We start from the raw sequence: 16,449 nt of genomic DNA on the forward strand, positions 1-16,449 counted from the left end.
CAATTTTTTAGAACTGATTATGAGAGTTGTCCCAAATTGCATTAACTGTCTTGATAATATTGTCATGACAGGTGCTACCATGGAGGATCACCTACGTATTCTCCATTCTTTGTCTACTATTCTACAGGCTGTGGGCTTGAAACATAATCTCACTAAATCTCACTTTTTGTAGCCCTCCGTAGTTTATTTGGATCATGAAATTTCCAGCAGGGTGTGCACTATTATGGCCTTGCACAGGCCATCTCATCTATGAGAACTTCTGGTATTCCCAGAGCAGCTACTATTGCTCACCTCTTGCATCTTTTGTTTGGTCTCCAGCCTGTGAGCTTGCTCTGTGCAGCTTAAGGATAGTCTTCACTCCGCACCATGTCCAGCAACATTTAAACCTTGGAAGCATGCAGTCATGGTCACAGACACAGCTGAATATGGGGTGGAGGTGGTCCTGGCCCATCGCCATTAATATTGCTTTATTTCAAAAACATTCAACTTGGCTCATCAACATTATTCTCAGATGGAAAGACTTGCTACTGTCTATGCCTTAAAAAAGAAATTCACGTGTTCTGGTGTGGTACAAAATTTCATCTAATTACTGGCCATAAGCTCTTGGTTTCCCATTTTAGCCCATATTTATCTACAATTTGTACAGAAACCAGATGGCAGTTATAAGAGTCAAGCGACATTAAAGGGAAGCAGTTATTGAGTAGTAGTAGTAGCAGTAGTAGAAGGGAGTCAGACAGGATTGTAGCCTATCCCCGATGTTATCAATCTGTATATTAAGAAGCAATAAAAGAAAAAAAAGAAAAATTTGGAGTAGAAATTTAAGTGTGAAAGGCAGGGAGGGGGGCAAAGAAATAATAAGCTTGGGATTTGCCAATGACATTGTAGTTCTGTCAGAGACAGCAAAGGACTTGGAAGACCAGCTGAACAGAATGGACAGTGTCTTGAAGTATGAGGATATCAGATAAACACAAAAAAATAAAAATTGGGATAATGGAACATAGTCAAATTAAATCAAATTTAAGTGCAAGGAAGTCTTTTCTGAAAGTATTTGTATGGAATGTAGCCATGTATCGAAGTGAAACGTGGACAATAAACAGTTTAGACAAGAAGAGAATAGAAGATTTTGAAATGTGGTGCTACAGAAGAATGCTGAAGATTACATGGGCAAATCATGTAACTAATGATGAGGTACTGAATAGAATCGGGGGGGAAAAGATGTTTGTGGTACAACCCGACTAGAAGAAGGGATCGGTTGGTAGGACAATTCTGAAACATCAAGGGATCACATCTTTAGTACTGAGGGGGAAGTGTGTGGGGTAAAAATCATAGAGGGAGACCAAGAGATGAAGAAGGATGTAGGTTGCAGTAGTTACTCGAAGATGAAGGATAGAGTAGCATGGTGGAGAGCTGCATTCAAACCTGTCTTCGGACTGAAGACCACACCAACAACAATGATGGTGAGACACACTATGAATAGCTTCCCGATCATCAGTTTTCATGTTGCCTCTGCTGTGATTGCAGATCTGGTGCTCCATCAGATCATATGCATAATACAACACTGGCAATCTGATCTTCTGCTGGGCTGGGCATCAGAATTGCAATGAAATTTTTATGCATTGCGCCATTGCCTCTCTGTCTTGGATGGCATTATTCTCCTGTCAATGGAATAATTTATTCTTCATGTCATGGTTCCAATGGCTCTGCAGCAGGATGCCCTGTACTTACTATATCAGGCTCACTGGGGGATCTCTTGCTCAAAACTGTTGGCACGCTGTCATGTGTTGTGAAAAATTGGCATTACTCAGGAGGTTGAATACCTTGTCACAGCCTGCCCCAAGTGCTCAGGTCAGAAGGTGGTGCCATGCACTCTTTCTTCACCATATCCAGCCCCTACACAGCCTTGGGAAAGAAACCACAATCATTTCACTGATTCCTTTTAAGGCATTTTCTGGTTATTGGCAATTTATGTGTTTTCTCATTTGCCTTATGTTGTTCACTGTCAGTCTGCAACAGTAGATGTGACTGTGAAGGCGTTCAAAGTTTTTAAAGACAACAGCCATATTTGGGCACTGAAATGTTTGAATGGCAACAGGTGAAAATTTATGCTGGACCAGGACTCGAACCCGGATCTTCCCCTTAATGCGAGCAGGCACCATAATCTCCTCAGCAAACAAGTGTGCTTCCCATCTGACCCAAACTCCAAGTCTGTTGCGCACTACTACTGCAACAACAATTCATAGTGTCCATTCTTTTGGAGATGTCCAAAAGAATAGAAACTACCTACAAATGCACACACACACACACACACACACACACACACACACACACACACACACACAACACACACAATGAAGAGTCAAAGAAACTGGTACACCTGCCTAATATCACGTAGGTCCCCCATGAGCACACAGAAGTGCTGCAACACAATGTGGCATGGACTTGACTAATGTGTGAGGTACTGCTGGAGAGAATCGACACCATGAATCAGGCAGGGCTGTCCATAAATCCATAAGAGTATGAGGGGGTGGAGATCTCTTCTGAACAGCACATTGCAAGGCATCCCAGATATGCTCAATAATGTTAATGTCTGGGGAGTTTGGTGGCCAGCAGAAGTGTTTAAATGCAGAAGGGTGTTCCTGGAGGCACTCTGTAGCAATTCTGGATGTGTGGGATGTCGCATTGTCCTGCTGGAATTGCCGAAGAATGCACAATGGACATGAATGGATGCAGGTGAGCAGACAGGATGCTTACATACATTCACCTGTCAAAGTTATATATCTAGACGTATCAGCGTCCCATGTCACTCCAACTGCATGTGTCCAACACCATTACAGTGTCTCCATGAGCTTGAACAGTCCCCTGGTATTATGCAGGGATTCTTGAGGTTACTCCATACCTGTTCACATCCATCCACTGTATACAACTTGTAACAAAACTTGTCCGACCCGGCAAAATGTTTCCAGTCATCAACAGTCCAGTGTCAGTGTTGATGTGCCTAGACGAGGCATAAAGCTTTGTCTCACATAGTCATCAAGGGTACATGAGTTGGCCTTCAGCTCTGGAAGCCCATATTGATGATTTTTCATTGAATGATTCACATGTTGACACTTGTTGATGGGCCAGCATTGAAATGTGCAGCAATTTGCGAAAGGGTTGCATTTCTGTCACGTTGAACAATTCTCTTTAGTCATTGTTGATCCTGTTCTTGCAGGATCTTTTTCTGGCCACAGAGATGTTGGAGATTTGATATTTTACTGGATTCCTGATATTCACTGTATACTCATGAAATGGTCATATGGGAAAATCCCTATTTTATGGCTACCTCAGAGATGGTGTGTCCCATCACACGCGTGCTGACTATAACACCACATTCAAACTCACTTAAATCTTGATAACCTGCCATTGTTGCAGCAGTAACTAATCTAACAACTATGCAAAACACTTGTTGTCTTATATGGACATTGCCGACTGCAGTGCCGTGTTCTGCCTGTTTACATATCTCTGTATTTGAATATGCATGCCTATACCAGTTTCTCTGGCACTTAAGTGTATGTGTGTGTGTGTGTGTGTGTGTGTGTGTGTGTGTGTGTGTGTGTGTGTGTAATGATCAAAGATCCTTTGTTTCAGTGTGGATACACACACAAGCCCAGTCTCTTGCAGGAATCCAAAACAGTGAGTGAGTAGTTGGTGGGTAGCTGATGCTATGCTAGTAGTGTGCAACAGATTGGGAATTTGGGTCAGATGGAAAGCATGCTCTGATAGCCGAGGCAGTTAAGGCAACTGTTCATCTTAAGTGGGAGGTCTACTTTAAAATTCCCAGTCCAACACAAATTTTCATCTGTTGCTGTTGACCACTCTCTCTCTCTCTCTCTCTCTCTCTCTCTCTCTCTCTCTCTGTGTGTGTGTGTGTGTGTGTGTGTGTGTGTGTGTGTGTCAAGATCCTGTCTAAGATATTCTTCTTGGAAGTCTTGCCTTACACCCTGGTTTCGTCTAAGATATTCTCCTTGGAACGCTTGCCTTGCACCCTGGTTTCAGGGTTACTACACCTAGTGCGCACGGTGGATGTAAGTCAGGCCACAACACCAAGCATACTGTGTGCTCACAGCTACCCTAAGCACCCTCGAGGGACTGGCTGGACACCAGCTGCCATCACCAGGTGTGCTGGGCGCACACAGCTCTACATCAGTAACACGTGATGTGGATAGCATGCAATGGCCCCCGGGCCTTTGCTTGTTAAATGTGGGTCAGACATGTGAACTATTTTCACTGTATCCTACAATGGAAAATCCAGGATGGAATGGAAGACTGTCGGAAGGTGAGCTTTCATCCAACTAGGCCTGCATCAAAATAGACAATAGACAACACACACGCACGCACGCACGCACGCGCACACACACACACACACACACACACACACACACACACACACACACACACACACACACACACACACACTCATGACAATACAACTCACACACAAATGACCACACTCTCTGGCTACTGAAGGCCTAGTTGGATGAAAGCTCACTTTCTAACAGTCTTTTTGTTGTGCCAATCTGTTTCTTTCACTGTATTTTTGTTGATGTCACTCTGTGGCACAATAAATTGTGCCTCTTTTTTGTTTCCTTGTGTTCCTAGTCAGAACAAAGGCATTTCTTCATGATAAAATAACCGGAGAATTTGTTGTTCTGCTAATCCAGAAACATGGTGCATCAGTGCTGATTTCAAGTGTGAGTAACAAAGGGAAGTTGGTGGAATCACGGTGATAACTTCCACCAAAAATGGGCAGATTTGATCAAGTTGGCTGAACATGTAGGTGAACTTTGTCTGCAGAAAATTTGCTTCCACATGCGTGAACCAATTTTTTGGATTCTGTGGCAGTTGGCCAATCATGAGATCAAAGCTGTGTCTGATTCCCTGCTGATACAAAACGGTGTGGATGAAATCTCGACTAGTGCATCGCACTGTTTCCTCCTTCCTGCTGTCTTGTATCTGTCAGTAAATTCTTGTCTTCCATTGTAAACTTGATTTACATGGGTGCATTTCATGTTCATTAAAAGCTGGTACTGTATTAGGTTGTTGGGTTGTTTTGGGGGAAGAGACCAAACAGCGAGGTCATCGGTCTCATCGGATTAGGGAAGGATGGGGAAGGAAGTCAGCCATACCGTTTCAAAGGAACCATCCCGGCATTTGCCTGGAGTGATTTAGGGAAATCACAGAAAACCTAAATCAGGATGGCCGGACGTGGGATTGAACCGTCGTTCTCCCAAATGCAAGTCCAGTGGGTACTGTATTCATAAAACTGGTACTGTGTTCAGAAAACTGGGGTCACCACTGGAGTTAACGCACTATAAAAAACCCAAGCAGAATATTAAATTGCTATATTAATTATTAGCATTTATAACTTAGCTGAAATAACAAGAATATTCTGTCCATAAAAATTACATTCTAATAAAACCAGGAAGTAAGAGTAAACAGAGAGAGATGTCAGAAACACAGCTGTACTTTGCTGCATTGGACCTCTCCGCTTTCAGTACTGCTACATTGATTTTCTGTCATGTGCCACAAGTTCTTCAGAAGTGACAATGTTTTATGGAATGTATTTATTTATAATCACAATTTTGTCTATAGTGCCAAAAGTAACTGCTGTAACAGCATAAACTGCTAAGAAACCAATCAAATTGTGGAATACTTTTTTATTCTCAAGAATTTCAAAAGCCTTCCTTTGGTTTTACTACTTCATACCTCATTAAAACGTGTATCAGTGCTTATTACCCCTCTTAAGAGGGCATTGTTTTAGTCTCAACCACATTTACATATTTCATGTCATACACAGAATAAAACAAGATTTCTCATCATCTGTGTAAAACAACGTAGCAAGTCACCAAAATGAGAATGTTATATGAAACCAGTTGATAAAGTATGAATTCACTCCGTGTGTTACAAACACGTTACTTACTATAATAATTCCTATCAAATCCCTATCATACTGTACTCTTATTTCTTACTGTGCATACACCAAGTATGACATCTGACGACTAAAGATCATATCCACATTGTCAGTGATACAGGTTTACATTTAAATGAAAGTAGTAAATCAAGAAAGTTGCAAGGCTCTAATTGCTAACAAGCTTTACATAGTTAACATAGTTATTAATTAGTTATATTAAATATGAAAGTTGTTGAAGAAGAATAAAATTACTGAGATATATCTGCATCAAGTTCCTAAGTATTAAGTACAGAATGATAATTTCACAAAGGCAGCTATGATGTCTGAGTCAGTTTATTTGATGATTCATATTTTACATTGAACTCAGAGGGAAATATATCAGTGTTCCCAACTGTTATACTATGAAGCATTTTACAGTTTTTGTGATGGTTTTAACGTCGGCATGCCTTGCTCTTCCAAATGGCCTTCATCCAACTTCTATGTTTTTTGTTTCATACTACTACAAATTCATGAAACATAGACTGTGACCTAGTCATTTTGACAATTCTCTATAACAACACAAATATTGTGAAACAAAATGTTTGACACAAACATTTCTTCCTTCTTAAATAAGTCAGACCCTGGTGGAACAGCATCTCAGCACGTACAAGTGGTTAGTGCTGTCACACCATTATCCTTTTGAATGCATTTACAGTTTGTCATTTTATAATAATATATACATGCACATTATAAGCATACCTCCAAATCTCTGTGGAAATTATTCTTTTCCTGTATACCTTTGGTTTATCATGTATCTCACTATTGTGGATAGTTTGCTACAGCAATAAAGTATCAGACCATTTAGAAGGTCAATTAACAAAAAATAATTAAGCTCTTATAAATCTATACAGAACATTCAGAAATTCTTTGCCCTCACAGAGATTTTATAAACAGAACTATTACATTGCATGCATCTTTGCAGTTAAAAATGTGTGCCACACCATAGCTCAAACCCATATTTCTTTCTTTTCACAAGCAATCACCTTAAGTTATCTGAGCATGCCTCCATATGCCTCAAATTTTCTTTGTCACTGATATTTCCATGGTATTTTCTGAAGGATCGAGTACCATGGATCTGCCACATGGAACATATAGGAAATGAATTAAATGCACTAAAATGAAATGAATCAATTAAACCACTGATATCACCTACATTAATCCATTCATTTCATTCTTGTGCATTTAATTAATTTCAAAAGCATTATTAATGTCAACTTATGAAACTTCCTGGCAGATTAAAACTGTGTGTCAGACCGAGACTTGAACTCGGGATCTTTGCCTTTCGCGGGCAAGTGCTCTACCACCTGAGCTACCCAAGCACGACTCACACCCCGTCCTCACAGCTTTACTTCTGCCAGTACCTTCTCTCCTACCTTCCGAACTTTACAGAAGCTCTCCTGTGAACCTTGCAGAACTAGCACTCCTGAAAGAAAGGATATTGTGGAGACATGGCTTAGCCACAGCCTAGGGGATGTTTCCAGAATGAGATTTTCAGTCTGCAGTGGAGTGTGCGCTGATGTGAAACTTCCTGGCAGATTAAAACTGTGTGCTGGACCGAGACTCAAACTCAGGACCTTTGCCTTTCACGGGCAAGTGCTCTACCACCTGAGCTACCCAAGCACGACTCACGCCCCGGGGCATGAGTCGTCCTTGGGTAGCTCAGGTGGTAGAGCACTTGCCCGCGAAAGGCAAAGGTCCTGAGTTTGAGTCTCGGTCCGGCACACAGTTTTAATCTTCAAGGAAGTTTCACATCAGCGCACTCTCCGCTGCAGACTGAAAATCTCATTCTGGAATGTCAACTTATGATTGAGAAATTGCAGAAGGATATGTATGCCAGGTATTTCACTTTACTGTTGTCTGTTATATACAGACAACAATGTAGAAAAAGATAGATTGCTACTTACCATAAAGATAACATGCTAAGTTGCAGACAGGCACAATTAAAAGACACTTACACACAATTTTTGACCACAACCTTTGTCAGAAAAGAGAAAAAAATTTTTTTCTTTTTTTCCTTGCAAGGAAGTAACTGACAGTGGATAATGCAACTACTCTGAAAGAAAATATGAGCATATGCATTATGCTGAAAGAGATACTTGAGTAATATCCCTAGCTGTGAGAGTTTTTTCTTGTATCTAATGATCTTGATGTTGGTGAGACATTGAGCTGCAACCTTCTTTCCATCTTGTGATCACACTCACACACAACACAGTATAGAATGAAATAAAGTTTAAACCAATAGAGTCATGTTTCCAAAATCATCTGAAGGCTTGGTTCTTGGCTCAGAGACAAAGCACTATTGCATATTTTCTTTCAAACTAGTACCATTGTCAAGTGTCAGTTACTTAATTGAAAGGAAAGGTAGAATTAAGATTAGCATTTAACATTACCTCAATAAGAAGGGAATTAGAAACTTCATTGTTTGTATTCCTCTGTTTGTGTCGTCTGTCTCATGAGGTCATGATAAATAATTTGACTGAACTTATGATGTCCAAGGTGATATTACGGGAACCAGAGGCTGACATCAGCATTGCAAATAAAGCTACTGAACTAGCTGTGTTTGGACACAGCATCATAACACCTCAAATGCACAGAATTGCAAAAGAGAGACATGGAACACCAAATATTACAAGACTGTATGATTATATTAAGGTAAGTAAACTAATAATTCTGATGGACTCTAATTCCCACTTTTTAGTGTTTGGGAATCATACTTTTCAGGAAACTTTAGGCTTAGAAAAAGTGAGTGACATGGTGTTATTAGTAGAATGATCTTATTTACCCTTTGCTTTACAGATTTTCTGTTGATATTAAACTCTTAATTTTTTTGTGCTGCAAATTGCACTTTCATTTGAATGTGGCTGTGAACATATTTTCTAACAACCAAATAATCCACAATGAGTCAATAATTTAAGTGTTTAGTGATGAAAATATGAGTTAAATATATCTGCATATTGAACTGTGTAGCAGAAATCTTTGAAAGAGAAGTGTCTAATTGACATACATGTAAAATAGCTTTGTGAAAGATACACCTACTTTTCTGTAACCCCCCTGGCCTCAACCTTTGCTAGTCCCTGTCCTCCACTTACCTATTCACTTCTCTGCTCCTACTCCGGCACAACATAGCCTTCTATTCCACCAAAGCACCCAGTTGTTTTCCCCTTTCCCTGCTTTTCCACACCCACCCCCCAACCCCACACATAACAACCATCTTGCAGCCCTACCATATCTACCATATCCCCGCCATGTTCTTATGTGTTCCATAAACAGCAAAACATTTTTCCCACACCACCTTCTTATTCCCTCCTCCCCACACCATGCCACCTCATTACCTCCACCACCAGACTGCTGATCCTATCAGGCACAGTTACAACTTAGTCCAGCTACAGCAGTCGGAGACAGTGGCCGTGGGAATTGTTAATTTGGTAATAGACGGAAAAAGGGTGGCAGGCCTAAAAAATTGAAGTGGGAGACCAAGGCTTGACTACAGTAAGGAGATTCAAATGCATGTGAGTTGTAATAGTTATGCAGAGATGAAGAGACCTGTATAGGTTAGACTAGCATGAAGACTGCATCAAATCAATCTTCTGACTGAAGATGACATAACTACAAAACAACAACAATATACACATATCAAAATAAGTTTTGCATAACCTTCGTTCCGAGAGTTCTAGAACCTATCCAGAAAATTAAAATAGAGATCAACATAAACTTCATTTTTGCCCTTTTTATTGCTCATGAAAATCACACATTGCATGTTGTACAACCATACAGCAAGACCTTCAGAGGTGTCAGAGGTGATGGTCCAGGTTGCTGTACACACCAGTACCTCTAATAACCAATAGTACATCCCCTTGCATTGATGCATGCCTGTATTCATTGTGGCATACTATCCACAAGTTCATCAAGGCACTGTTGGTCCAGATAGTCCCACTTCTCAATGGTGATTCAGCTTAGATCCCTCAGAAAGGTTAGTGGCTTACATCGACCAAGAACAGCCCTTTTCAATCTATTCCAGGCATGTTCAATAGGTTTATGCATGGAGAACATGCTGGCCACTCTAGTTGAGCAGTGTCACTATCCTAAAGGAAGCATTAGCAAGATTTGATGAAGGGATCATGAACTGTTGTCCATGAAGATGAATGCCTCACCAATATGCTGCCGCAATGGTTGCACTATCGGTCGGAGGATAGCATACACGTATCGTACAGATGTTATGGCACCTCCCATTACCACAAGAGGCGTACATCGGCCCCACATAATGCCGCCCCAAAACATCAGGGAACCTCCACCTTGCTGCACTCACTGGACAGTGTGTCTAAGGTGTTCATCCTGACCGGGTTGCCTCCAAACATGTCTCTGACAGTTGTGTGGTTGAAGGCATATGCGACACTCATCAGTGAAGAGAATGTGATGCCAATCCTGAGCGGTCTGTTCGGCATGTTGTTGGGCCCATCTGTACCGCACTGCATGGTGTTGTGGTTGCAAAGATGGACCTCGCCATGGATGTCGGGAGTGAAGTTGTGCATCATGTAGCTTATTGCACACAGTTTGAGTCATAACACGACATCCTGTGGCTGCACAAAAAGCGTTATTCAACATGGTGATGTTGCTGTCAGTGTTCCTCTGAACCATAATCTGTAGGTAGCAGTCATCCACTGCAGTAGTATCCCTTGGGCAGCCTGAGCAAGGCATGTCATAGACAGTTCCTGTCTGTCTGTATATCCTCCATGTCTGAACAAAATCACTTTGGTTCACTCCGAGACACCTGGACACTTCGCTAGTTGAGAGCTCTTCCTGGCACAAAGTAACAATGCGGACACGATCAAAACACGGTATTGACTGTCTAGGCAAGGTTGAACTACAGACAACATGAGCTGTGTACCTCCTTCCTGGTGGAATGTCTTGAACTGATCATCTGTCAGACCCCCTCTGTCTAATAGGTGCTGCTCATGCATGATTGTTTACATCCTTGGGGCCGCGCGGGATTAGCCAAGCGGTCTAAGGTGCTGCAGTCATGGACTGTGTGGCTGGTCCTGGCGGAGGTTCGAGTCCTCCCTCGAGCATGGGTGTGTGTGTTTGTCCTTAGGATAATTTAGGTTAAGTAGTGTGTAAGCTTAGGGACTGATGAACTTAGCAGTTAAGTCCCATAAGATTTCACACACACACATCCCTGGGAGGTTTAGTGACATCCCTGAACAGTCAAAGGGACTGTGACTGTGATATAATATCCACAGTCAACATCTATCTTCATGAGTTCTGGGAACCGGGATGATGCAAAAAAAATTTTAATGTGTGTATTTGCGTTCCTTCTTAATGTAAATGGTGTATCCTCATCTCTCCATACCTGACAAGCAATAACTAGATGCCAATTTACATGCATGTGTATTCAGCCTTCCTGTTCCAGTTGCCAAATTATGTTAAAAAATACATGTTATCACTGTATGATTTTTGGACAATAGTTCATCTGAGCAAGTTCATTTATTTTATTGTTCAACTGCATAATATTTTGGTGATACATGCTTACTTAACCTCCTTTTTCCTATCCATGTATCAATTTTCAGTTTTATTTGCTTTTTTTTAAAAAAAAGAAATATTGATAGTCTGAATTCTGGAACAAGTTTGTCTAGCATCTGTGTCTTTCATATGTATATGGCTTTTGTAGTGAAGGATTGAGAATGGTACAGTGTAGTTATTCAGGAAAGAGCCATGGTACTGGAACCTTTACTGTCATTCTCATGTATGTGTAACAGCTCTTTGATCAGAAACCAGGTTCAGTACATTTGATCCTCAGTCCTTTACAGCCTCAAAATTCCTTCTATCGATTTTATTGGCAGAAAGCCATGAAGAATTTGTATGTAAACATTGCAAGCCATTCTGGGTATTACAATCACTTATTTTTGCATATACTCATTGAAGATGTTTAACATACAACTTTTTTTCAGATTAATTAATGTCAGTGAGGCACAAAATTTTTTTGAATTTTGATTCTATGACACAAAATTACACAGAGAGTTATAACTTCTAGAATAAAAATATTTTATTCAATTACCTGCACAACAGATGTATACCTTAATAGCTTATAAAAATAAGTTTGTGGCTTTCTTAATAGTCAAAGTCTTCTATGAATGAACTTTACATTTTTTACTCATAAGCTAGTTTTCAGAATTAATTAGTTTGAGGAGAAGAGATCGACGTACTGTTCACATGAAGGTAGCACACTGTATTCTTAAGGTAATAACAGCCTAACACTGACTGGGCATAGTGCTGTAGGAGAAAACAATGACACACTTGCAAACTAAATTCTCTAACCGTGTTTTTTAGCATTGGATCACAGAAATGGTATCATAACTAGTTTTGACATTTGAACAAGCCAGCATCAGATGAATTGAATACATTACCAAAGCCTCATCAAATTGTAGCTATACAGGCTAGGAGAGGCACTCAGAATGTTGTAAGATCCTCCATTGGCCTGTAGTTCTATACTTTGAAGAGGTACTATGTAAAATAATCAGATAATCTGGTGACGACTGCCTAGAATGTTGAAACTGTTTATGATAATGTTTGTTTGACCCAAGGCTGATAAAAATGTAATGGAGGGAATAATGAACTAATTTTGTATAATTGTTCATATAGTGTAACTGAGCCTAAAAGGAGTACAGGTTATTATAACAGTGATTGTTTGCAGACTTATAGGAAGGTTTTTTTTATTAAGGAATGCAACTCCATTTTAATAGAAATTGCATGATATTCATGTATGAACATTTTTTGTCCTGTTTTTGCAGATACTGCTCTAAATGTGTTGCAGTATAAAGTTGAATAGGTGCTTGTTTTATCATAAATTTCTGTGTATTGTAATGATGTTCTTATCTGTGCATTGATACATTATGAAAGGGACTAGATTTTTCTATCCTTCCTTCTTGATAAAATTAAGATTATAAATATGATGTGTGTGAAATTTAGAAGCAGTTTTATTGCTGTGAAAAATTACTTGCATTGTGACCTCTATACATACTTATGTTTTTAGTAAATATTATTTATGATTTTTCATTTACTCTGACAGCGTGTGGTTTTCAATAAAGGGGAATTAAAGAAGGCACTCAAACTCCAGGATGAATTTAAACTTAAAGCCAAACACCTTAATACCTTGGAACTCTATAACAAGATCCGAAATGATGTGTTTGTTCTTCAAGAGGTACTGTAATGGTCATTTATAACATATTTAAAACAAGTGAAATATATAAATTAACCTACTGAAGACTCTTTATAATCACAGACTTTTTATCCGTTTTAGCTTACTCACCATTTTACAAATGTGTTTTAAAATCTCTGAAGTCTTATTCATTATTTCTTATCATAAACACTCTGATATATATGAAATATATTTCAATATTTTCCTTTATTTGGGATCACTCTTGTACAGAATTTCAATAAGCATAGTTTTAACTTGGCAGATATAACAAATGCAACGTGTACAAGCAGAAAGCAGAAGATTTGACACTCAGTTTCTGTGCAGTTTCTTAAATTTAAAGTTATTTCATTTAAGTATGTGTATTCCTTCAGACAAACTCTGTAAACATCAGAGAAACTGGCCAGTATTTGTGCAGTCCTGTAATTGCAATGCTGTTTAATATGATTTACTTTCTTGCCATTTTAAAAGGTTAAGTTCATATTACTTTCCCTCTGTGCATGCAAAAACGGTTCAAATGGCTCTGAGCACTATGGGACTTAACATCTGAGGTCATCATTCCCCTAGAACTTAGAACTACTTAAACGTAACTAACCTAAGGACATCACACACATCCATGCCCAAGGCAGGATTTGAACCTGTGACCGTAGCGGTCGCACGGTTCCAGACTGAAGCGCCTAGAACCACTTGGCCACACCGGCCGGCTCCTCTGTGCATGCACTTCAAGATAATCTACTGTTGTAGAGAAGACCTTAATACCTGTAACTATAGTGAGTCTTTGTCAGTCTAGAATAAGATGTATCAGTTAAATGTCTATTTCTTGTATTGTGACCTTCAGTTGATCTCCTAAGGTCATAACTAGGTTTCATTTATCAAAGGCCATACAATTACAGATATATTTTGCTTGATTCTATCATAATCATCAGCTATTTGAAATATTTCCTATATGACTAATGGAGCAGGTATTGGAATACATCTAATGACATTTTGGCTATTTAAATCCTTCCTTTCAAGACAGCAGAACTACCATATTGACTATTCTGTAAGAGGGAAAAAATAAAATAAAATTTATATGCTTGGACTATTTTGAAAGCAATACTTGATCCACTATTGGCTTGATAGGCATAACACACTTTCACCAGAACCCCATTGGCTGACATTCATTTCAGTGTGTTCGTGGGCCTATACAACTGCTGTAGTGGTTGCAAGGCAACCACATTTCTCACTGTACTTCACAGCCACAGGTGTCCTCCTATTTCATGCCACTGCCTGTCTCCCACCAACTTAGTCTTATATCTCTAACCTGTAATAGAGGCTACTTCTTTGGCATGTGTAGGACATGTTTTTCTATATGCCATAATGAATAATAATCCAAAATCATATAAACTTTCTGATGAGATGATTGAAAATAATAGTTGCTCTGAAAAAAATTAAGAGTGACAAAAAGTGCATTAATTGTTGTATAAATGACAAAAAATTAGAATAGTAAATATCTTTTGCTTACTAAATAAAAAAAGTTAACTGTAAAAAAACTTTTTATGCCTAGACTGCAATTTTCAGTATATAATTACAGCAAGATGATCAGTTTCTAGTTGGTTTCCACAACCATCTTTAGAGCTGTAAATAAATGGAGTGAAAGTAGCCTCAGAAAGTATGGTGCAATAAAGTAGGATATACACTGAAGCACCAAAGAAACTGGTATGGGCATGCTTATTCAACTAAAGAGATATGTAAATGGGCAGAATATGGCACTGCAGTCGGCAATGCCTATCTAAAGCAACAAGTGTCTGGTGCAGTTGGTAGACTGGTTACTGCTGCTAGGTGTTATAGTCGATGCATGAGTGATAAGACACAGCATCTCTGAGGTAGAGCTAAAGTGAGGATTTTCCCATACGACCATTTCATGAGTGTACTATGAATATCAGGAATTCGGTAAAACATCAAATCTACATCGCTGCAACCGGAAAAAGATCCTGCAAGAACAGGGGAAACGACAACTGAAGAGAATCTTTCAACATGACAGAAGTGCAACCCTTCCTCAAATTGTTGCCAATTTCAGTGCTGGCTCATCAACAAGTGTCAATGTGCAAATTATTCAATGAAACATCATTGATATGGGCTTTTGGAGCTGCAGGCCCACTTGTTTACCCTTGATGACTGCACGGCACAACGCTTTACACCTTGCCTAGGCCTGTCAACACTGAAATTGGACTGTTAATGGCAGGAAACATGTTGTCTGGTCAGACAAGTCTCATTTCAAATTGTATTGAGCAGATGGATGTGTATGGGTATGGAGACAATCTCTTGAATCCATGGACACTGCATGTCAGCAGGGGACTGCTCAAGCTGGTGGAGGCTCTGTAATGGTGTGTGACATGTGTGTAGATGGAGTAATATGGAACCCCTGATGCATCTAGATATGACTCTGACAAGTGACATGTACATAAGCATCTTGTCTGGTCACTTGAATCATTCATGTCCATTGTGCATTCCAATGGATTTCAGCAATTCCAGCAGGACAATGCGACATCCCACACATCCAGATTTGCTACAGAGTGGCTCCAGGAACACTCTTCTGAGTTTAAACACTTCTGCTGGCCACCAATCTCCCTAGACATGAACATTATTGAGCATATCTGGGATGCCTTGCAACATGCTGTTCAGAGGAGATTTCCACCCTGTTGCACTCTTAGGTATTTACGGACAGCCCTGCAGGATTCATGGTGTCAATTCGTTCCAGCACTATTTCAGACATTAGTTGAGTCATGCTGTGTCGTGTTGCTGCACCTCTGCATGCTCACAGGGGCCCTACATGATATGAGACAAGTGTGCCAGTTTCTTTGGCTCTTCAGTGTAAAACAAGATATGACAACTGAACAAATTATATAAGGAGAGCCAACTCCAATAGTAAAAGTAAACATGTAACAAATTCACTTAACAGTAGTGTATAAGTAATATGCTACAACTTTGAGTTGACATACCATTCAAACCATAATAAAGTGGTGAAGATGCACTGAAAAATATCATTGTTAATGTAGACATGCAAAGAAGTGCATTCGTCTTATGGGCCAACAAGAGAATGAAATTATGTAGTTATAAACTTTATCATGAGCAAAGCTTCATAATGAGCAAAACTTCATCATGGACAAGCCAGCTGGTAAGCCTGCAAAAAGAATTTAAAACCAAAAATTCTTTAAAATCTTACTTAAATTCAAGCAAATTTTAAAACTGTGAAGATAACAAGCAAATGAAGTTAAAATTACAGGACAGC

The 16,449-nt window shown here is 39.6% G+C and overlaps 1 protein-coding gene across 3 annotated transcripts in view; it reads left to right on the top strand.

Moving 5' to 3' along the window:
- LOC126262873 (putative phosphoenolpyruvate synthase) overlaps positions 1–16,449 on the top strand; it is a 381,045-nt gene that overhangs the window by 255,300 nt on the left and 109,296 nt on the right. For all 3 annotated transcript variants that reach the window (XM_049959740.1, XM_049959741.1, XM_049959742.1), the window contains 2 exons: positions 8,486–8,641; positions 13,053–13,184. In XM_049959740.1, coding sequence (XP_049815697.1) covers positions 8,486–8,641; positions 13,053–13,184 — 288 coding nt within the window. The remainder of the gene's footprint in view (positions 1–8,485; positions 8,642–13,052; positions 13,185–16,449) is intronic.

This window comes from Schistocerca nitens, chromosome 6, assembly GCF_023898315.1.
Source record: "Schistocerca nitens isolate TAMUIC-IGC-003100 chromosome 6, iqSchNite1.1, whole genome shotgun sequence".
NCBI classification, from domain to species: domain Eukaryota; kingdom Metazoa; phylum Arthropoda; class Insecta; order Orthoptera; family Acrididae; genus Schistocerca; species Schistocerca nitens.